Source organism: Phoxinus phoxinus, assembly GCF_949152265.1.
Source record: "Phoxinus phoxinus genome assembly, chromosome: 16".
In the NCBI taxonomy this organism is placed as follows: domain Eukaryota; kingdom Metazoa; phylum Chordata; class Actinopteri; order Cypriniformes; family Leuciscidae; genus Phoxinus; species Phoxinus phoxinus.
In genome coordinates, this window is record NC_136891.1 from 21,012,031 (window position 1) to 21,036,886 (window position 24,856).

General features: G+C 40.5%; 2 protein-coding genes across 4 annotated transcripts in view; both read right to left on the reverse strand.

Moving 5' to 3' along the window:
* Positions 1 to 12,889, reverse strand: part of tagapb (T cell activation RhoGTPase activating protein b) — a 30,360-nt gene extending 17,471 nt beyond the window's left edge. The window contains exons 1-3 of the mRNA XM_079639292.1: positions 12,720 to 12,889; positions 5,960 to 6,045; positions 4,706 to 4,876 (exon numbers count right to left, since the gene is read on the reverse strand). Of these exons, the coding sequence (XP_079495418.1) occupies positions 4,706 to 4,876; positions 5,960 to 6,045; positions 12,720 to 12,767 (305 nt within the window). The 5' untranslated portion in view covers positions 12,768 to 12,889. The remainder of the gene's footprint in view (positions 1 to 4,705; positions 4,877 to 5,959; positions 6,046 to 12,719) is intronic.
* A 2,060-nt stretch (positions 12,890 to 14,949) lies between these two features.
* opn8c (opsin 8, group member c) overlaps positions 14,950 to 24,856 on the reverse strand; it is a 92,892-nt gene continuing 82,985 nt past the window's right edge. For 2 of the 3 annotated variants that reach the window (XM_079584295.1, XM_079584296.1), the window contains exon 4: positions 14,950 to 15,784. In XM_079584295.1, the coding sequence (XP_079440421.1) occupies positions 15,323 to 15,784 (462 nt within the window). In that variant the 3' untranslated portion in view covers positions 14,950 to 15,322. Of the gene's footprint in view, positions 15,785 to 17,476; positions 17,554 to 24,856 lie in introns of those variants that run through there. The other variant, XR_013794421.1, reaches the window with a different exon arrangement.

Consider the following 24,856-nt stretch of genomic DNA (forward strand, 5'->3'; position numbering starts at 1 on the left):
GAAGGCAGACCACAAGAGTTCATGGGGCACAGAGCCAAATGCATTGGCGAGGTCAAGGAAGACTACATGGAGGTCCCTTTTCTCCACTTTGGCCATTTGGATTTGGTGCCAGATCATACTGGAATGTTCCAAGCAACCGGAGAACCCTGATATTCCTGCCTTCTGTACAGATGTATCGACGTACGCATTCCTTTGCAGGTACACAGCCATCCTCTGGGCAATGACTCTAAAGAAGATTTTACCCTCGGCATTCAGTAATGAGATTGGGCGGAATTGGCTGATGTTCACCGCATCCTTCTCCTTAGGGATCAGGACCCCGCCTGCCCTACGCCACACTTTGGGTATGATCTTCTTTTGCCAAGCTATTCTCATAAGCCTCCAGAGGAACCTCAGGACGTCTGGTGCGTTCTTATACACTTTGTACGGGACTCCATTTGGCCCCGGGGCTGATGCTGTTCTTGCCCGTCGAACTATGTTTTCCACCTCTTTCCATGTCGGAGGGCTGGTCTCAATATGATATTCCGGGGGTTCAATGGGTGGGATATCTGATGGGATGGCCAGATGTTCATGTCGCTTTGAGTCAAAGTTTGTTGTTCTCAGGTACTCCTCTAGATCTTTCTTTGTTGTATTTAGAGCTCCACTTTTTTCCTTCGCGAAGAGACTTTTAACGAACTTGAAGGGATCTTTATAGAATCGAGTTCTAGTTTGCTCTTTCTTCCTTCTGCTTTTCCGTAGGTTCTCTGCTCTACGAAGGGATGCTAACCGGGTTTTGATGTCAGCCTGAAGTGCCTCTATGCCCTCCCTTTCCATTTCCAAGGCCTTCTTCCACTGTTTCTTAAGCTGTCTCCTTTCTTGAACGAGGCGCTTGATTTCTTGTTGCCTCCTGGAAACTGGTGGGGTTGGAACCTTTCTCCTGCCTTTTGCCTCTTGCACTCCAAAGCTTTCTGCCCCGTACTCAAAGATGATATCACTCATCCTCTCCAACTTCTTCTCCACTGTGCCTCGAAGTTTCTCGAGGGTCAAGGTAAGGTCAGTATTCACTGTTTCCCACAACTTCTTGTCACTGGCGCTAGGCCACTTCACATATGGTCTGTGCCCTGGTAGTCTCCTCTCGACTGCAGGTCTGGGAGGTTGGGGGAGTTCCACCTCAGTTGTTAATTCGGTGCTTGAGTTTACCTCCTCCATGACAGTGGTACTGATGCACTGCAAGCTATGGTTTGCGTCCAGTTGCTGTGCTTCATTCGACTGATTTGATCGCTTTCGCAGAAAGTAATCAATGCGAGGCCTCTGTCTCTCTATACCCAAACACCCCTTCTTCCCCTGGTGGATCCTCAGCCCATGGTGTGATGTAACTTTCCTCCAACCACAGACACATCTCTGCATCTGTTTGTGGCCCGCTGTTGCAGCGAAACTTGTGACAGTTGTTGTGGTGTTCTCTTGTGCTGTGCTCTCATTACTCGTAGTCGTTTCCAGTCCAGTCGTTACCATATTATCAGTCAGTGAGTCATCTTCCGCCCCCGCTCTCGCAGACTCTAGGGGTATTCTCATATGTTGACTTTCTGTAGCTAAAGCGGGTGTTTCCAACATGCTGCGAAGCATGGGAAACTACCGACATGGGAAGCTAGCCCATGACTGTCCCAGTGGGGTCTATTCCCTCCTGTCAGCCGTCTCTCCGTGCCGCCACAAGGACTTTCCCCTGTTGTCAGCTGATCTTTCTCAGTAGTCACTGGACTAGTCCAGATATTCAGATTTCAAGAACACAGGATGAGATGTTATTATCCTTTGTGCAAGCACTTCCAAGAGTTCATGAACAGTGAGCCTGGTATAAAAAAAATAAATAAATAAAAATAAAAAAAAAATAAAAAACTTTGGGGAGCGCATCGTCAGTAGTGTTCCTTTGGTTCATAGGGTGTTTCGGCCTTTCACACTATACACCCTCCCCAAAGGTGGCCAGCGACAGGGTGATCAAACCTACGCTTGCGTCCCAATGCCAATTAGTCATAGGAGTTGCCTTGTTGTTGATAGCCAACATCCCATGGGACTATGCATGGCAGGGACGTCCTCCTCCCTGAGTCAAGCATTGTTGACCGCATACCTCCTGTTCCTCTCACTTCGGGGCCCAGCTGGGGTCTTTCCTCTTCATCCAAAGCCACTGGCTGCTGCCTTCTGCCGCCTCCGATACAGCTCTGATTGTCGAACGCTGGCTCTGGCCCTTAATTCCCAGATCTCTAAGCAGTCTGATTGTAGATGTTGCCACAAAACCTCTGCAGCCCACCTCCACTGGTCGGACTTCTGTGTTCCAGCCATGATGCCGTGCTTCGGCAGCTAGATCGGCATAGCGCAGATATTTTCGCTCATAAGCCTCATCTACTGAGTCCTCCCAGGGTACTGTGAGCTCGATGATGAAGACCTTCTTGAGCGAACGGGACCAGAACACCATGTCAGGTCTTAAGGTGGTGGTTGCGATCTCCGGAGGAAACACAAGTTGCCGACCAATGTCAGCTAGCATTTTCCAATCACGAGCCAAGCGCAACTGGTCTCGCTCTGTTGGTGTAGAGCTGCTCTTCGGTGGTTTAGCCCCTTCGCGGACAAAGGTCGTCCGTAAGGGGTGTGATGCTGTTGGGGGTGGTAGGGAGTTGGTGGCAGCTCGCTTGTCCTCCAGAGCGAACGCAAGGTTTTTTAGGACTTGGTTGTGACGCCAAGTGTAGCGTCCTTGGGTGAGGCTTGTCTTACACCCTGTGAGAATGTGCCTGAGATTGGCTGGCATGGAACAGAGGGCACAGTCCGGATCTTCACCATACCATTGGTGAAGATTAGCTGGTGTTGGAAGGACATCATATGTTGCTCTAATGGAAAAGCTCAACCGCCTCGCTTCCATGGCCCACAGATCCTTCCAGCTTATCTTCCTCTTCTCCACACTTTCCCATCGAGTCCACTGTCCCTGTTTGGCCAGAGAGACTGCCTTGGCCCATCTTGCAGCCTCCTCCTGATGGCGTACTTCCTGCACTACCATCTTCCGCCGTTCGGGTGCAGTGGCCTTACTCCAAGCAGCACGGCTAGTTAGCCCAAGGCCTCCTCTCCCTTGTTGAACATGACCCACAATGTCAGCATGTCTGAGGGCTGCTGTTGCTTCCTGGACTGCTTTTCCTGGCCTCCATTTGCGCCCAGTTGCCAAGATCGGTGCGTTGTTGCTCACCACTGGGTCTCGGGATTCATTCAGTGTCATCTGGAGCCTGGTTTTTGCACACTTGAATTCCTCTGTTAGACTGGTGAGGGGCAGCTTGAGGACACCATCTCCATAGAGGCCTATGGTGGTAAGGCATTGTGGAACTCCGAGCCACTTCTTTAAATATCCTGTGACTCCTCTTTCCATCTTCTCCACTGTCGAGATTGGAACCTCATACACTACTAGGGGCCACAGCAGCCGTGGAAGGAGCCCAAACTGCAGACACCAAGCCTTTAACTTTCCAGGTAGCTGGGTGTTGTCGATGGACTGTAGGCTACTACTGATGTCTTTGCGCAGCTGTTGCACCTGGTCTTTGTCCTTCAGGCTTGCATCGTACCACCTTCCAAGGCTTTTTACTGGCTGCTCAGACACTGTTGGAATTTGGTCTTCTCCGATGAAGAACTTCAGGTCAGAGAGTACTCCCTTCACAATCGAGATGCTGCGTGACTTGGATGGTTTAATCTTCATACGGGCCCAACTGATGTTCTCCTCGAGTTTTCTGAGCAGTCTCTTGGTGCATGGAACAGTGGTGGTCAATGTTGTAATGTCGTCCATGTAGGCTCTGATTGGAGGGAGGCGGACAGCAGAGTCGACTCGCTGTCCACCAACAACCCATTTTGAGGATCTGATGATAACCTCCATTGCCATTATGAATGCCAACGGAGAAATGGTACATCCCGCCATTATACCTACATTCAGGCACTGCCATGAGGTGGTGAACTCTGAGGAGGTGAAGCCCTTAATATTAGATGTGATTATATAATAATCACATTCAGAATATAAAATAAGTGCATTGAATCAATGGTTAGTTTTAATGTTAGTACTAGTTAAAGACAATATAAAGTGGGCCCAAAATAATAATTTAGTAACACTTTATTTCGATAGTCTACTTTAGTCATTGTACTAACTTTAAGTAACTTTGCAACTAAACATGTCAACTAACTATCATTAGAGTATTAGTAGACTGTCTGCTTAATATCTGCTAACACTTCAATTTGTTGGTCCCCCAACAGATACTCTACTGACTACAGTAACTTGGCAACTACATGTCAACTTATTCTACTAACCCGAACCCTAACACCTAACCATAACAGTGTACTGACAGTCTTCTACAGCCTACTAATACTCTAATTAGAGTTAGTTGACATGTAGTTGAAAAGTTACTTAGTTAGTAGAATGTATAAAGTGGCCTATATCGAAATAAAGTGGAACCAATAATTTTGACCTCATCTAAATTATACTTGTATGTGGGGAAATCCCATCACAATCTTTGTTTGCTGGGTGATTCCCATTTCATGTAAGAAACGAAAGCAACTCTAAATATAGCTAGTACATCATTTTAGTGTGTAATGCACATTAGTAAACATGCACATTAGTAAACATGCTTGTTTGTTTAAATATAGTACATAATTTTAGTGTGAAATGCACATTAGTAAACGTGCATGTTTGTGTATGTGTGCTAACCAGAAGAATTCTTACTTGAGCTTGGCAATGACCAGGGCGTCACTCAGGAGGAACAGGTGTCTTTCCCTGGTCTTCAGTCCTTCGGTCAGCTGAGCACATTCATCCAGAATCAGCTCTGAGTTCTCATTGGTCAATCCCAGCACAAAGGGACACTGATCCACCGCCACCAGACATTGAGCTTCCTCCCTGAAGATCAGAGAATTTCTCACTATAAACCACCAATGCAACAACAATGACCCCAGATGAAGGAAATAAAAGTACGATTGGGAAAATCCAATAGTGTGTGGTTGCTTTGGGTGAAAAGCCCTTGGTAAGATATCAATGAATTATTCTTTGCGGAGGGTCAAACAGTTTTCTCAGTTCAAATATTTAATCCGTGTAACTGTCACATCAGCTCAGACAAGCTGAAGATGCAGGGGATCTATTTTCAGAAATACTTTATTCATCACAAAAACAAAGAAGATAATCCAAACGCTATGAACATTACAACTTTGTAAAACAAAGACAACACCAAACAGAGAGAACCGAGCTGAGGGTCTGAAATCGGTCACTTGTTCACACATTTAGTATTTTCTACATGGCACCCTTTAGCGTCAATATGAGACGCAGATAGATATGGGCCAGAAGGCGCCTCCTAGCGGTCTAACCCTAACACTACCCCAGACCTAAACCCAACCATAACCGAACAAAGCTCTGTGCGTGTCATATTGACGCTAAAGGGTGCCATGTGCGTTGGATGTAGACGATTTGTCAAAAGTGTCAGTATATGACGCCCAAGAATGAGAATGCGTTGGGAATCCCTGCTATATAGGGGATATGGAACGATTTAGACTGTGTATATGCTTTCCATTGTGGCGAATAAAGTCTGTTTTCACGTTTGTGTCACGTGAACCACCGCACTCGCACACAATGGGCTCCAGCGTACTACCGAATTCTGTGACCCTAGTAGGCCTGTAATGATGGTAGACCCTGGTGTCTACTATGGTCACATAATTCGGCACAACACCAGTCCAGAGACACGATAGTACAGAAAGGATCATATGATTGAGTCGGCCCGACCACAAAACGTATTAGACTCATTAGAATTCTACACTATTCTATTGGCTATTTTAAAAAGGGGGAGGAGCTACTCGATATGTCCTGCCCTGTCTTCCTGTTTCAGTGGAAATTATATCAATATATATATATATATATATATATATATATATATATATATATATATATATATATATATGTATACTACATATTGTATAAATTGCAGTCACATACCTTATTGGGCTCCAAGACTTTCCTAAAGTCTTTCCCAGCACCAGGTTTGGTGCAGAACGTCTCCTCTGAGCCAGACATCGCAGGTGCTGTAAGGCAGACATTGTTTTATTCATTGTTGTTGTTGTTTTTTTTTTTACTTTTTTTGTTCTTGTTCTATTTATTCTATTCTATTACTTCTGCTACAAACCATAGGAACAAGAACATATTTCTGTGTAATAAAAAAGTGTTTGCATCGTACTAGAAAAAGGCAGAAAGATGATACTCATATTCAACTTCCATTCGCTCCATATGCTTTCAGCTTCTTCCTATTGATACTGGATATTTTGAAACCTGATGAATTAAGTTTGTTTGTTTATTAACTATTGCCACATATGGTTGTTTATTTAGATTTTTTTTCTTGTTTCTTTTCTTTCTCTCTCAGCCATGGCTGTGTTTTGGATGGAAGCACTATAAATTTGTTCATTCAAGCATATCATGGTGACCATTGTGTGTTTGCACTCTGTGCTTGTTGTCCTGGCATTCATCCCTGAATTGTGCCTTGGGAGCTGTGGGTCATTGCGTTTTATTTCATCACTACAGCTGGCACTGCTTGTTTGGAGATTTTATGTTTATGCTTTGGCAAAAATGGCAAAAAAGCCCTGCACACATAAAGGTTAAAGAAACCCCAAACGCGAGAGATGAAATTTCCTTTTTTTTTTTTTTTTAGCAAATTTAGTTAGCATGTTTATGCTTTGAGCACTGGTTCAATATATAAACAGCGATGGGTAAGTTACTCTAAAAAAGTAATTAATAGCGTCAAATATAATATAAAATTGCATAAATTATTCTTGAACTGACCAAGTATTTAAATGGAGGTTACATTAAAAACATACTTTAGACATTACATTTTGATGTTAAATCCCATATTGTTTTATAATTGTTCTAGTCTATTCAGTATTTAATGCAATTCCATCAGAAACTGTAATTAAATTACTGAAAAATAAAGAGTAATCCTTTACTTGTCCAAGGGAAAAGTAATTAAAGTAATTTAAATTAAAGTAATTAATTACACCCAACACTGAGTATAGGCTAATAAGTATATAAGTAGTAATAGTCAGTTGTGTGACACAACTAGACAATTTGCTGTCAACATTAAGTCTTAAGTATTAATATCATGTAATTGTACATCCTTTTAATCATATTTCTTAAACAAACCATTTATTTATTAGTTTATAAAAAAACAACTTTAGCAAAAATTATCTTGCACCTTTAAAAATGTACAATTTTTACTGCTGAAGAAAATGTGATGACAAACCTCGTCCACAGAATGTGTTTACAGCTAAAGTCAAGTCAAGTCAGGTCACCTTCATTTATAGCTTTTAACAATATAGATTGTTTCAAAGCAGCTTTATAGTGATAATATGAATAAAGACAATAACGACCTAATTAGCTAAAACATGCCTTATGACTTATCTAGACTTAAATAAGAGAATGACTTGTCAAAGCAGTCAGCATCCCATCAGTTTACATGACAGCTTGATCGTACAGGATTATGTATTTAAAGACAGGAAATGGCCAGCTGCTTTCCTGTTGCCATAGTAACCTAATAGGCCAGAAGAAATGGAAAACATGCTGACCTTTAAGAGATGTGCAGGTTAATGTTTTTTTTAAAGGCAGACTGCATCAGAGCAGTATTTAAGGGACATTGCAGGGCATAGAAATGCACAGCAGGACAATTCAGCACATTGTTTTTTTCTTAGAAGTTATTGATTCTGCAATCATCTTTTCACTTACACCTTTTTACATAACTGCTTTGTTTGTGCACCTCCTATTGGTAAAGGCATGAATGACCTCTATTGGAGAAAACAGTCCCTGATCTTTTGAGAGCAGCTCTCATTATTTCCTATCAAATAAACAGGTTTTGTAAACCACTGAACATCTGAAATGAGGCTGAACATTCTGTTCCCTTATGTCTGGACTTGGCTGAGACTGAGCTGCATTTTTCACCCTTTCTTTGTAAAAGTTCATTAATCTGAGCAAGGGTCGTTTACACTTTATGCAAAATTAAACCTCCTCTTTCGTCTTCTTTTGTTTTTCATCACACTACTTGTCAGCGATCTCCACTGATTTGGCTTCTTCAATGACATTCAGGCTAAATCCTGATTCACAGTGGACCCAAAAAAGCATTTGGTCCCTTAGGTCACAAAATCCCTGAATGGCATTGGATGACATACACAATATCAAACCATTGGCATTTGCAAACAATCTAGATGTCTAGATGTTTTCCTAGAACTTTATTTATTGGAGCCATTTTGTAATTACAGGTAAAGGGGGCCTATTATGCGATTTTTACAATATTTTAAATTTTTTACATATAAACCTATACTGCAATAGGTTTTCAGTTGAATGTAAAAAAAGAAAAAAGAAAATTCACATATTTTACATTGTTGTATCACCTCTCTATAGTCTGTCAGTAACGCTCAGGGGTGCGTTTCCCGAAAGCATCGTCAGCCAACTATGATCGCAAGTTCCGTCGTTATCAGCATAGTTCAACGATTTGTTGTTTCCCGAAACCACCGTTCCAACGAACGTTCGCAAACAACATCGCAAACTTGTGTGGTTGGAACAACAGCTCTCGAGCTGTGGTTAGAAGCATAGTTTCTAGTTTACATGAGATGTAGACTGAATAAATCTTTAGCAAAATAAGCAAGCTGACATTCAGTACAACCCGTGTTATTTATTTAGAATACATACAAATGTAATTTACGTCTTTTAGTTTGTCAAGAGATTTAAAGCACCGGTAATAAAGCAAAATAACTGAGAAAAAATAGAAATGGTCTTCAGATGCGATGTCTGTAAGTTATATGACCAAATCTAGCGTTAATTCGATCTCAAGCAGATTAATTAAAATAAGTTATTAGTGCACGTGCGAGACGTCATAAACCAAAGTTGTTGAACGATACTTTGCGACATACGGTTTCGGGAAACAGTCGTGACTAGTTAGTTGATTTCTCCATCGATGCATCGTACTATGGTAGTTAAGCAGTGAGCTATATAGTTGTACAGGAAGTGCACCCCTGCTTAGTTTTTTTCTATATGAAGCCGCTCCTTCCGAAAAGCACAATGTGCTTTGATTGGTCGGCTGGACTGTGTGTTGTGATTAGTCAACTGCTTTGAGCGTGTTTGGGAAATATCACACACCTTTTACCATAACTGCGTTTGATCTGGGGTGGATAAAACAGCGTCTCTTGGACATGGTAACAACAAACTACTAACGTAACTCAACCAGGCCTCGACAACTCTTTTTGCATATGCCATGGATGGGAATTATTTAAATGAGGAATATTGTGATGTGTATGTTACCGGAAGAAAACTCAAGACTACAATGAGGGAGTTCAGAAACAGTGTGCACTGATATAGAGAATAACTTCCTTTGGAGTGACTTTGTGCTTTGTAACATTACTCACTAGGGGCCAGATTTACTAAACAGGGCAAATTAGCGGGAGAGCGCAATTACATAAAAGCGCGGATGGGAGTGGAAAGTTCTGTGCGTGGTCTACTGACGACACGCAAAGTACAGAACACAGACGCAGCCGGATCATTTCCATAATGACCAACACAATCTATCAAGAGCAGCACAAATTAGCGTCTGGTTTAAATCATGCTATTTTTGGGCGCAGATAATAATAATGAATAATGGCGCAAATACCAGTAAATTGACTAGCACAAACCTTAGTCACCTTGTGAGATTCATTTTAATACTCTCCTCCCAGGAAACTCCAACAAATGCATATGTAATAAGGTCAGCCGCAAAAATAACCCTGTCCATGCCTTTTCCACGCTAATTTTTCACAGTGTGGCCATCTGGCCCTATAGCTGTCCTAGCAGAGTAATAACCACAGGTGGAGTTCATTACATTGCCCTGTTTACACCTGGTATTAAGATGTGTTTTGGTCGATCGGATCGTAAGTAGACGAGGGAGACACATAACATTTTACACCCGGTGTTTTAATCCATCTCTGTTGTCCACTTTCAACCACTTCTGTCCTGATTTCTTCGAGGGGAGGGTCTATGGGCAGATAAATGTATGTCTTTTTTTTCTCCAGATCTTTCGATTTAATATAATAATAATATAAATAATAAGCTTGAGCAATTTACATATGAACAAGAGAGAAGACGACGGAAAAACATTCAGAGAGCAGCAGTTTTGGTTTCTGCTCTGACAGCCAGAGTTTTTTTGAGTGTGTGTTAGAAATCAGGAAAGGTGAGAGAACATTTTGCTTGGTACGTTTTTGGTCTTCCAACTAAACTTGTGTCTTTAGTTGACAAAGTTTAAATCGCGTCTGGCTGCCGCACTTCCCTTAATGTTTAGGAATTATGTCAGTAGGCGGAGAGCGGGTGTTTTTTTGTGGCTGTTTGAACGGATTCGACCACATTTACACTACGAAACCAATCCGGTCGAATGCGGTTTCTACTACCTCTGGAAGTGGTCGAATGTGGACAAGCTCAAATCGTTTTAGACCACGTTTACACCTGTATTTAACACAGTCCACTTGTGATCCGATCCAAAATGTAGCTGTAAACAGGGCCAGGACATATTCTACTAATGTTTGACAACTAGAAAATGTTCAAATACTTTTAGTATACAATGGTTTGACATAGGCCTCTGGGATTCATACATAAGTTTGGACGTGACTTAAGTGTGACTTAAGTGTTTTTAACAGTGAATTAGCTATAATTCATATTTTACTGTTATCAAAATGCATTTTGTAAAGCCAACAAATTTGTTTGACATTTTTTCTATCCAATTCATTATGAAATACAAATAGACCTGTCAAGAATTTGCCAAATACAGACATGTTGGATAAGAAGATGATTGTACAAACTGTCATTGTGTATTTGTAATTAATTATGCATTCATATGTGAACAATTGACCATTTCCTTTAGTATGCGCTTTAATATTCACATATCATCAGGGTTCAAGAATCTCAACATGAGTCCCACTAGAGGCAAAAACTATTCAAGCACAGCATGGATCAGTTATTTAGTATATATTAATGCAACATGGCATAATTACAGAGCCTTTCTGGAACCTTCTTCCGCACTATTGCATTCTGGGGCAATTATACTGCCCCAAACAATGATCCCTTGTTCACGCAGCCAGTGAAAAACAAGTCTGTCTCATTTGTATACCATGGAGCCAATTTATCAGTCTGTCTGAGATTGGCAAAGGACTCTGGCTTCAAAAAGTAGTAAAAATCACTTTATTCAGTTCTATGTCATACAATTTCTCCATTTGAAACTGTATTCTTCACTATATGCGAGTCTTCAGTGTATAACAGTGAAGTTATGACAAGTCAGACTCCACTCACAGTGTTTCACTTTAACCAGTACTTATCACTGTAGGACACATACGAGTTCAGTTTCTTATTTTTAATGGGTAAGCAGACTATTTAATGATACACATAATTAAACCAATTAATAAACAACCATATAAGTATTTATATAAATAAGCTATTTAAAAAATATATAGAATTATTAATAATTATTTTAAATAAATAAATAAATATTTTTATACTGTATCACTTTCGGATAGAATCAAACTAGGGTAACAAAAATGTTTGGCATAAGTGCTGAATGAATGAATGAATGAATGAATGAATGAATGAAACAAACAAACAAACAATCAATCAATCAATCAATCAATCAATCAATCAATCAATCAATCAATCAATCAATCAATCAATCAATCAATCAATCAATCAATCAATCAATCAATCAATCAATCAATCAATCAATCAATCATTCAATCAATCAATCAATCAATCAATTTTCTGATATGCTATAACAATATGTATTAACAAGCTAGTAAGTTAATATAAATGACAAAACATTAGGAATGTAACGATACCCTCATGTCACAATTCGATACATATCACGAAACTGAACTCACGATACAACATTATTCCGATACTCTAAGACGTGGTAAAATGTTAAGAAAAAATGTACTGTTGATTAAAATGCTAAATTTGATATTACATTGTGGGTGTAAATGAACAGGCTTGGACTTGGGGTGCTAATAACCCAATGCACAGGAAAATGGTGACACCAGAATAAAAATATTCATGATTCTAAAGCTGAAAAAAACTGAATTATTTTAGACGAACATGCTTGCACTGTGTCACTGACTATATAAATATATATATATATATATATATTTAAAATAATGTAGGCCACTTTTTACTGCTGACAGAAGACATTTACCATTATTAGGACCCACAAATATTCCCCCATTGCATTATCATATTAAACATTATATATAGTAGATTAATGTAGTACTGGCACTAATACTCTGTAAACTGGAATTTTTTCTCACAAAGAAATTTTCATTTTGGCCGAATTATACACAATACATATTGTCACTATCAGCGAAGCATATTGATGCATTTTTGTATTGCAATATATTGTGACACGATATATTGTTACACCCCTACAAAACATACACGCTTTGTATAATTTATACAAAAATTCCATATTATTGTAAATTGAAAACTTGAGAATAATAAGCTAGTCTCTTTCTGATACAATCATAGATAGATGATAGATAGACAGACAGACAGACAGACAGACAGATGAAAGATTGATTGAAAGATTAACAGTGCACAAACATCTAATAATTCTTTAAAACTTTGTTTATAGACCAATAAAAAAGAATCATAAGAATTTGTATTTTAAAAAGTAAGCAAAAACTTTGATATCCCCACCCTCAGAGGTACTCACTGGCTGTATGGGGGCAGTGGTGCCATCATAACTTCCTCTCCTTCTCATCCTGAGAGACCTTTCAACAGCACCGCCCGCTTCCAGAGTCTCACACTGTTTATCCCGAAGATACTTTTCCAAAACTGGAGCCTTTGAGAAGAGTTTTCAGCACCCTGCTTGCGATCCAGTTTGAAATGAACGCTGGCTTCTCTTAACTGGCATCTTCAGCAATAACTAATGAGCCTGAGAACAATGGAGGACAAATGGGAGGAGAGAGTGGTTCCGCTTGACCTGGACCAAACCTTCCTGCTGTGGCAGCCACTTGTTCTGTGGGCTTTTTCAGCCATGTATGCTCTGACACAATTAAAGCTGCTGCTCCCCTGTTTACAAGCTAATGATGATCGGCTCTCACAAGAACAACACTGGTTTAGCTGTTTAAAATCCAACAAGAGAACGCGAATGTCCTAAACTCACCCAGCAAGCAAAACCCACCTGAACTTTCTGGGTTCACAGCCATAGAGGCAGTGAGTACATGTGCAAAACAATCTTTATCTTTGCAGTCCTATTTGGTGACACTAGAATTATAGCACAGAAATTAAACACTTCAAAAGATGTGCGCCAAAGACATTGTTGAGACATAGAAATGACAAGTTATAATAGCTTTTGCATTATTCAATACGGATATATATATATATATATATATATAATCTAACACTCTGTTGCTAACTTAATGCAAACATTTATCAAGACATGATCATTTATACCTGAAACAAGAAACAGCGAAAGCTCTTGTCTAACATGCAACATGTTGACAGAAAATTGTCTAAGAGGGTAATGATGTGATGTCAAAGTCAGTTCTGAAGAAGAATGAGTAAGAAATGTTGATAATGTCATGCAGGAAAATATGTATAACCTAATATACAAGCTTCTCCAGTCAATAATGCATTATCAATGACTATACATTTTTCATGAAAATGCACCTAAATTAGAGAATGTTAAGAGAAAGGAGGGTTGAGCTTCCTCTATGAAGAATGATACAGTATGTCCACCCATGAGTATGTACGCACATGTGTATGCAGTGGTGTACAGTGCTTGAGTAAATGTAATTAGTTACTGTACTTAAGTAACTTTTTGGCTACTTTGTAGTTTTACTGAGTATCAAAGATATTAGCAAACTTATTAAAAGCGCATCCATCCCTTATTAAAGGGAGGTTAATATTCTGGGGGGTTAATAAAGGCCTTCTGAAGTGAAGCGATGTGTTCGTGTAAGAAAAATATTCATATTTAAAACTTTATCGACTAAAATAACTAGCTTCAGGCAAACGGCCGTACGCATCGAAAGACTAGCCCTTGAACTTGACGCACAGCGTAATGCCGAACGCGGTTGGCCAGCCCTGTTTGTTTGAACCGCGAGAGGCATCAAAGCTTATGCTACATACTACGTCATACATCGTCAAGTGTTAATCTTTTGCCGTAAGTCGACTTGCGTCCGGCCTTCTGCCGGAAGCTATTTTAGTCAATAAAGTTTTAAATATGGATATTTTTCTTACACGAACGCATCGCTTCACTTCAGAAGGCCTTTATTAACCCCCCAGAGCCGCGTGAATTACTTTTATCAGGGATGGATGCGCTTTGATGGACTTCCAGAAACAAAAACCTATTCACTCCCATTATAAAGCTTGAAAGAGCCAGGGCATTTTTTAATATAACACCGATTGTGTTCGTCTGAAAGAAGAATGTGATATACACCTAGGATGGCTTCAGGGTGAGTAAATCATGGGCTAATTAAAATGTTTGGGTGAACTATCCCTTTAAATGCCATAATTGAGCGAAGTAACTTGTAACCCTTGTAATTTGGAATGGAGTAATTTTCACTAGGTATCTGTACTTTTACTGGTTTTCAGATACTCTTTACACCTATGTGTACCATCAGAAGATACAACATCTTGTCCAGAAAGCAATTGAAACAGTTATTGGAACACCAAATCCTTAAAAATAAAAAAATAAAAAAAACGACATAAAGATGCAATAAGATGCATTTATGCTTGTAGAGACTTAAAGATCCACTGGAGCCTATTCCAGCATCTCAGATCATATGCAGAGAAATACCCTGAATGGATGCAACAAAGGAAAAATACACAAACTACATACAGAAAGGCTATCTTGCTCAGCAAGGACTCAAACTGGGGGCCTTCCTAACAATGCTACAGTACATAGTCATCAAATATTTTCTCCTTACAAAAACTTTGGTAAAAGGGTTGAATGGTTTTATTAGCTTGATTAATGCAGTAAACAATACAATAAAAAAAGAAAAAGAAGAGTACAATTAAACAATTAATGTAGGACAACAAATATCAATATTACTTACATATGCGATACGTAAAACAGATTTTGCAACATTAATATTTATACCAGTACAACATTTTTACGCTTTGTTCAAACAATACATAAACAGCAATAAAATACAGTGATGTATACATATGGAAGGGCAATCACATTCATTAGCATTTAAAGGTCGTTTGTGGTCTTGAAATTACCGTTTTTAAGATTACTCAGATACTCAATGCACAGGAAGCTGTGTATTGCAAAATATAAAGGTTCAGAGAAATTAAATACTTTAAATCTTAGGTTGAGGTTGGTAAGAACTGACAATCAACCCTCTGCTCACCATTGGTTTGTGTCAGTTGTATGTTGGAGACCCAGCAGACCATGTGACTATATAGACCTGTGTTTTTTTCACTCTTGTCTTTATGTAGGATAGGACCTCTTCCAACATGGGCCACAACCTGCTCCTGTAGTTGGATCTGCATGGGATGAACACCATTGTCTGTGTACACTCCAACACGGTTGTGGGCAAGTCTAGGGAACATAGAGAATAGAAGGCTTCGCAGCTCCTGTCGAAAAGCTTTGTTGAAGTAAAAGTAAATAAAGGGGTTGTAGATATGGGAGCTTTTAGCAAAAAGCGCAGGAAAGACGAATCCTTCTGGTGCCATATACCAAGCGTCTTTGTGGAAGATAAATAGGAAGGAAACAATGGTGTAGGGAGCCCAGGCGAGGACAAAGCCCAAGCTTATGCAGAAAAACATCTGTTGAAAACAAAGAAAAAAAGTTAAAAAACAACAACAACAAAAAAATTGATGTGCAGTGAAAAGCATTTTATTAGGGCATTTCAGGGCCCAGTATTATGGAAGACCCCTTTCTGACTGCAATAGTGGAGACGGTTTGCTACATCTTGATTGGATCTCAGTGGACTAACACAAACAAACGTCCAATGCCATCAGATAAGGATGCTAGTGTCAGGGTCATGTTTGGCTTTATTGTGTTTTCCTTCATGTGTCTGTGTCTCCTTTCAGTTCCTGTCCCCTTAGTTACTGATTCCTCCTGATTAGTCCCAGTATACTGATATATACCACTTCTAATACTCCCAGTTTGGTTCTGTTTGCTGTCGGTTATCATCATTATTTAGTGTGTGGTTGGTGTTGCTCTTTTCTCCTGAGATACTCCAAGTGGATACCAAGTGGAAACTGTTCATTTATATTTATTTGCATTTGGATTACAAAAATACTTTGTGACAGCTTAGACAACTGCCAGACACCTCACAGAAAACAATAAGACTTCTAGTTCCAAGCCCGCAAAGGACTTCTCAATAGTCGCCCTTCTGGGTGATCATGGTTTCACCAAGTGCAACATGTTCCTGGATCAACATTCCAATCAACCAATCGGATTTGAGGGACACGTTTACAGTTTATGTCAAGTTTAGGCTTATAACCAGGGTAGGTGCTTCTACATCAGTGTTATTCACCTATCATTCCCTCTGATCCTATCTCTGCTGCCAGAATACTTACCCACACCAAGCGTTCTGCACATATCTCCCCAATTTTGCATGATCTTCACAGGCTTCCTGTGGGTTACCGTATTAACTTCAAAATTCTCCTTCTCACTTTTAAATCTCTACACGGCCTGGCTCCCCCATATCTCTGTAACCTGCTCGTCCCCTACACCCCGACTCGCACTTTACGATCCTCTGACTCTAGCCTTCTCATCATACCTCGGCATCGCCTCGCTTCTATGGGGGAACTCATATGTGGAACTCTCTCCCCCGATCACTCTGTTCTGTTAACACTATTTCTGATTTCAAATCCATGCTCAAAACATACCTTTTTTCTGAATGTCATAATTCTTAATTGTTTTTTTGTTTTGTTTTACTACCTGTTCAAGTTATCTGTTTGTATTCTGCTGGTTTATACCATCATCACTGTCCTCATAAAATATCATTACATTCAGCTTCTAGCTCGTATTCACCTGTAGAAAAAATATACGTACACTGTCACACACCTCAGGTCATCAGTGACCCCATACAATTTTTACAAAAAATAAATGGGAAAAGGATTAATTGATTACGCTCCAACAGCAACATACTGTTAGTACTGACAGTGTGCAGGTACCTGTTAGTTATCCCGGAATATTTTTCTGCTGATATGAAAAATCTGGTAATTTTAGCAATATACCATGTGAATTATGTATATGATGTATATTATTACAATGGAACGGGAACATGGTTTGAGTAATAATAACACATTATTAGCTGTTTTATCACGTAGTCAAGAAGAAGGCTAATCATATCAATTACCGTCATGTGTCTGACATAGAGAGCGATACACAAAACACATTAGCCTGCCATTCTGATGCATCCACTATTAGACAAGCCGGTATAATTCACTCTTCCTCTTCTTCTGGATCAGTTTCTGGTTCAAACACATGGCTGAATTAAAACTTGCCATTGTGCATCTTTTACTACAGTATTGTTGATGAGTGGATCTGTCGTGATCCCGCGGTGTTGTTCCCCTGTCTTGAGTTTTGGACTTTTAAGTTGAAGTATCCTTTACCATTGTTTCTATGTTTACTTCCTCTATTCAGTTCCTGTTTCCCTTGTTTTGCTGGCCTTGTTTGTTACCATAGTCACCATCAATAATTTTCATGTTTCGTGAAAAGATTTGAAGCATTAAGAGTGTTGAAAACAGCGGCATCGTCTGGCAGGTCAAATTTACAACAACCATCAACCCGGTTCAGCTCCGTTTTATCCAATTAAGCACAAATAAAAACCTGACAACGGTAAATGTGTTTAGTATTCTGATAATATTATTCACATATTAAAGTGTGGCAATAAATTAAATGTAAAAATAATTATAATAATACTAATTATAATACCAACATAGTTGTTTTATGCAAGTAAATGGTGCTCTAATTATTTTATGGTTTTTATACTGTTTATGGCAGAATATATGATAACGATGCAACTTATTAAAATAAATAATGTTTTGCTAGACTTCTTCAGTCTGTATTGGATTCAGTGAGCGGCCAGCAACCCTCTAACTTGTTTTCAAGTATTTCCATGGCTTTATGCACCTGAAAAAAAAAAAGTGTCTACTTGGAGTGCAACTATTTTTTTTCTAGTTTACAGATTATATGATAATGTATCGGTAAAAGTAGTAAATGGACTTAAACCTTCCCAAAATCCGTAGACTAGTGGTCTGGATTCAAACATTCCAACACGCAAAGTAAAGCATTCATGTTCATGTGACTGGAAAGAAAGTGAGGCATTAGGCTTGTTTGGCTTGAACCGGCGGTGCACAGACCGATCGGTTATGAAATCAAATCACCGCACTTACCGAACACAAAAAAATATATTTAAGAATTGTTACCTTTACATCAAATCAAGTTCTCATTATAAAAGTTATTTGTTAGAAGTGGGATTTGAACCCCTGCCTCCATTCGAATACCAGAATCCTCAAAATCTGAGAAGGTTGAAATAGCTTGAGTCTGGTGCCACTACAGCGGCAAAACTCCACTCAGTGCCGCTGGCCACGCTATAACGCCTCCGCTTTGGGGTGTGTCTGTTGCGAATGTTTAAAATCTGCGTGAAACGGAAGTTGCAAACGACTTTTCTCCAGTGTTGTGACGTATTTCCAAGTGAAACGGAATATTGTACCGAGGGCAGGGTTTTACTTTAGCGCTCCTCCTCTCCATCTCTGGTCATAGCAGACTAACGGTTTGAGGGGAGTGGCTAAGCGTTTTCAACCCAAGCCGTCAATGACGTCATCAGAAAAGAAACGCCATTCCAGACCGGATGTAACTTTTCAGATTTTGATTAAAGATTACCACGGCAAACTATTTTTTTTCTGTGTATTAACTTGCACGGATTCCTTTTTAACCACAAGACTAGTAATATGCGCTAACAAAGTAAATGGGTCCATTTTGATTTCATGTCGACTTTAATCTATGTTTTTTTTAACACACACAAAGTAATCCTCAGATGCACGCGATTACGTTTAGAAATAGACAAGCTTTATTTCCAAATGCACCAAGCAAAGATATCATTTCAATTTATAACTTTTATTAACCCAGCCAATATCACAATGAACACATCCAAAATAAAATATTTAACATATATAACAACTGCAAAGCCTCTAATTCGTAAACAAAATGATTTACGCACTAAATTCAGCATAATCTCCGGCACAATTTGCATATTTGTAAACTCTCAAGACAAACTTAAAGGAGAACTCAGGTCAATTTTAACATTGAGCTCAATTTTTTGTAAATTTGGAGCGCTGTCAATACAGAGAACAACGTCAAAAATCGGTGTTGCCTACACCGTGTTATCCTCTTTTTAGGCCAAAGTAGTCGATTGTCGAGTTCACACGCGTGATCTAAGTAACTAAACCTATGCGCGTGAACTCGACAATCGACTACTTTGGCCTTCGACCGAAAACAGGAACTAAATACAGGTATGTGCGCTGGCTGATATAACATCATTTTTATTCATATCTTTCACATCTACTGCAGTCAGATTCACTCGTGTTCACTCTGAAGGAATCACTCAACATGGATGGGCACTTGTATGACACATCAAGGATGATAAGAGAAATAAAAGCAGGTTTAAAATTAGACCCCATTCAAGTCAATAGGGTGCAAATTTTAAAAAGAGGATAACACGGTGTAGGCAACACTGATTTTTGTCGTTGTTCTCTGTATTGACAGCGCTCCAAATTTACTAAAAATTGAGCTCAATGTTAAAATTGACCGGAGTTCTCCTTTAACATCGCGAACCTCACAGCAATTGGCTGCCGACAGCGTTTTTCGCTTGATATTTGCATAAAGTTGAGAACCGCCCAACCTTTTCACGCTCTCAACGCTTTCTCCGGTCCACTGTCAATCCCAAAATGCACTGCGCGAGCGTGAAGCTCGACTTCCAAAGGAATTAATTGAAAATGCTCGCTCTGTGCCAGTGGTGTCACGGATTGGCCAGGTTCTTCCACCACAATCACCCAGCGATCACAGTCACCTGAGTTCTAACGAGACACATCTGCACCCCATCAACCACTCTGCTTCATAAGCACACACCACGCACCTCTCATTGTCCGGGCTCGTTCATACGAAGCGGACTCATAGTGCTTCTCTCTACGAGTGTCACTAACTAAACTTACCTGTGTTTACTTACCAGTTCTCTGTGCTGATTCCAGTCTGTCCCAGTCTGTCCAGATCTTCTCTTCAGTGGGGTGCGAGCCGTAAGCCAGTAAGTCCAGTCAAGTGGTGCGTGAGTGTGTGCCGTCAGCCTGTCAGCCTCTTCTAACGAAGTTTGAATCCACTCTGGAAATCTCCTCCCGCCGTTCCTGCTAAGGAAATCTCTATTATTCATTCACGGATTGCACTGAAGAATTCTCCATATCTGAACTCTGATTCTCACCCATTTCTGCACGTTGAGTTATCCTGATACTCTGCTGTTTAATTAAACATTATAATCACTATTTACCTTGTTGTCCGTCTGCTTCCGTAACAAGTGGACACGTACCATTAGTTTGGCTTGGCCATTCTGACACTCACTAACAAACTTGTGATGATCAAGGCTATCACTGTGGTCTCTATGGTGGCAAAAATACAGGATGCAAATGAAAACACTTAATGCCTCTACATTTCAAATCTTTTTTGCAATCCAGTCATTTTAAAAGCACTTTGTCAGAACTGGGATTTGAACCCCATGCCTCCATTCGGAGACCAGAATCCTAAACACCTGAAAAGTTGTTGATCCTTGAGAATGGCAGCTTAGATCAGCTCAGAAACAGACACAACTGAATAAGTAAGTCTGTCCTCATTCTTTTTTTAAATAGACCTAATGGTAAGCCATTTATTTCTGTGTAGCTAATGTGCAATGTTTTAAATATTCAAGTAAACAACACAAATGCCAGCAAACGGTCGCTTTTTGTTTATCACTACGGCTGCGTTCCAAACCGCATACTTCCTTACTATTTAGTATGGGAAAAAGAGTAGGCGAGCGAAAAAGTATGTATGAATCCAAAAGAGTAGGCGAGAATTACCTCTCCGCCTAACCGCCTAACCGCCAGCCCTCCAGAACCAGAACCCATGATTATCGATTCTGGTAAACTTACCGCTGCTGAGCGACAGAGGAGGCTGACCCGGGGTCTATGCATGTATTGTGGAGCCAGTGGGCATGTTCGGTTGAACTGTCCACTTCGTCCCATACGAACATCGGTGAGTGTTTTCTGTATTGAGGAAGAAAAGATGCATCCTCTCACTACTTGTGTCCAGTTAACCACCCAGACATCCTCTGTTTCAGCTCACGCTCTCGTCGACTCCGGGTCAGCAGGAAATTTCATCTCGGGGACCCTCTGTCGCCAGCTCCAGCTCCGTACCGAAGCCTCGTCAAATGTTTACCAGATCCAACCCATAACCAAGTTCATCACTGCACGCCCACGTATTAACAGGAAATGTGAACCCATTACACTTCAAATCGGAGCCCTACACAAGGAGGATATTCAGCTGCTGGTTCTGGAGGGAGCCAATGTGGATATCATACTTGGGCGTCCATGGCTGGTGAAGCACGATCCCACGATCTCTTGGGGCTCCGGGGAAGTGATAAAGTGGGGCAAGGAATGCTCACCAAGATGTTTTCCGGTTCTTCCACGTCCTATTCTGAATCCTTTTCCAGTCTATGTCACATCAGTTGAAAGTCCACTCGAGAAACAGTCCACGAAGATTCCTGATATCTGCTCTCCTTTCCAAGACATCTTCTGCCCCAAGAGAGCTTCCCAGCTACCACCTCATCGGCCATGGGACTGCGCCATTGATCTGATTCCAAATGCTCCTTTGCCCAGAGGTAAGATCTACCCGTTGTCACTTCCAGAGACCAAGGCCATGGAGGAGTATATACAGGAAGCTCTCAATCAAGGGTACATTCGGCATTCTACATCTCCCGCAGCATCCAGCTTCTTTTTTGTTGCCAAAAAGGATGGAGGGCTGCGGCCATGCATTGATTACCGGACCCTAAACCACGGTACAGTCAAATTCAAATATCCCCTTCCTCTCGTCCCTGCGGCCCTCGAACAACTTCGTTCTGCTACCATCTTCACTAAGTTGGACCTCCGCAGCGCTTACAACCTGGTGAGAATACGAGAAGGGGATGAATGGAAGACCGGTTTTGTGACCCCTACTGGCCACTATGAATATCTGGTTATGCCCTATGGTCTGGTCAACGCCCCTCCCGTGTTTCAGAACTTCATACATGAGGTCCTTCGGGAGTTTCTGCATCGCTTCGTGGTGGTCTATATAGATGACATCCTCATCTACTCCCGGAGTGAAGTCGAACATCGTCACCACGTTGCGGAGGTCCTCCACACACTCAGAGCTCACCACCTCTTCCTGAAGGCAGAGAAGTGTTCTTTTCATCTCCCATCAGTCCAGTTCTTAGGTTACCTCATTGACCGTCAGGGGGTCCGCATGGATGAGAGGAAGGTCACTGCAGTAACTACCTGGCCAGAACCCACCACGATCAAGGAACTTCAGAGATTTCTTGGATTCACAAACTTTTACAGACGTTTCATGCGAGGTTACAGCATCATCACCACTCCACTCACCAACTTGCTCAAAGGAAAACCGAAAAGTCTCCTCTGGACTCCTGAAGCGGCCGCAGCCTTCCAATCCCTCAAATCTGCCTTCACACAAGCACCCCTCCTGACGCATCCAGATCCTGAGCTTCCTTTCGTCGTGGAGGTGGACGCCTCGACTTCCGGAGTTGGAGTCGTCCTTTCTCAACTTCATGGGACACCTGAATTACTCCATCCATGTGCCTACTTCTCCCGGAAGCTCAGCCCGGCGGAGAGGAATTACGACATCGGCAACCGTGAACTCCTGGCCATCAAGCTTGCCCTGGAGGAGTGGCGACATTGGCTGGAAGGTGCCATCCATCCATTCCAAGTTATCACTGACCATAAAAACCTCCAGTACCTCCGTGATGCAAAACGACTTTGTCCCCGTCAAGCCAGATGGTCATTATTCTTCTCAAGATTCCACTTCTCCATTACTTACCGTCCTGGTCCTAAGAATGTCCGTGCCGATGCTTTATCCAGATTATATGATTCTCCAGAAACTCCCGAGACAACCACCAACATTATACCCGACGATATCATCATCAGTCCCATCGAATGGTCTGCTCCTCCAGCCGTCGCCACTCCTAATCCACGACCTCCGCCGGGCTGCCCACCTAATCGTCAGTTCATCCCTAGGGCACAACGGGTAGATCTCATTGTATGAATCCAAAAGAGTAGGCGAGAATTACCTGGGTGACATACTAATTATCGCGAGATTCGGACTTAAGTGCGTTCGAATATGCCTACTTTCCTAGTAGGCGAAAACAGTATGTGAAGGAAGCAGTACATTCGAAACATCAGTATTCATAAAAGAGTAGGCGAGAAGTTCCCGGATGGCTAACTGCTTCAGCGCAGATTTTTGAGTGCTCAACCGATGCATACTCTTCTATCCCAGGAGGCCACGTGAGAGGAGACATCCTTATCAAACATCACGGAGATCAGCGACGCGGGGGGTTTCAAATGTGAGTAAACACGGTTCCTTGTGTTAAAATTACATGTGTTAAACTACTATAGAGTAAACGTTTTAACTGTTGAATGTGTCAAGGAGTTAGACAGCATATTATAGTTGTGATTTTGCTGTAAAAACACGTTTTATTATGTATATAGCTCTAGCTGACGTGAGCTCCAGTAAGGAAACGTAAGTTACGTCTCTAACGTGGATTTACATAAACCATAAACATCTTAAATACGCTTATTTTAAACGTCTATTTACATCTGACAGGAACATCTTTTATAAGTATTGCAGAAGAGCACATCACAACATGAAATATACATCTGAGGGTATGTGTGCTATTAGAACAAATCTATAAATTAACTACCGGTAAACATAAGTTATCTATTTTATTTGTCCATTAGTACTGTTGATAAATTGAGGAACATGTATGTTGGATAAAAAGTTAAAACAACCTCAACATGTAAATGTAGTGTTGAGCTCATAAATCACAGAGGTTATGGGAGTCTTGTCTGGATGTTACAGGTACAAATGAACAGTGTGTTAAGAAATTAAGATTATTAAGAAATAATCAAAAAAATAAATAAGAATAATAAAAACAGTTTAGAGTAGAGAAATTATAATAATTAAAAGAAATAAGAATAATTAAAACATTTTAGAATAAAAATTTAAATAAAATACAGTAGGCATACAAACAGTCGGACGAACATCCGACTGCTTCAAACCCAGAAATTTCCAAGCAACACTGCAGTAATGACTTTATGAACTTCTTCACTTATAAGATTGATAATATCAGGGACAAAATGATAACTATGCAACTTTGCAAGCTTCAAACCCAGAAGTTTCCAAGCAACACAGCAGTAATGATTTTATGAACTTCTTCACTTATAAGATTGATAATATCAGGGACAAAATGCTAACTATGCAACCGTCTACTACAGTATCGCATCAGGGAGTGCATTGTAATCTCCCTGAGGAAAAATTAGATTCATTTATTGCTATTGGAGAGGAAGAATTTTCTAATCTCGTTAAATCATCTAAATCGATAACATGTATGTTAGACCCTATACCGACTAAGCTACTGAAAGAGATGCTTCCAGATGTCATAGATCCTCTTCTTAATATCATAAATTCGTCTTTGTCTCTAGGATACGTAACAAAAACCTTTAAGCTGGCTATGATTAAACCGCTTGTTAAAAAAACGCAACTTGACCATACAAAATTTGTCAATTACGAGCTGATCTCGAATCTGCCTTTTCTGT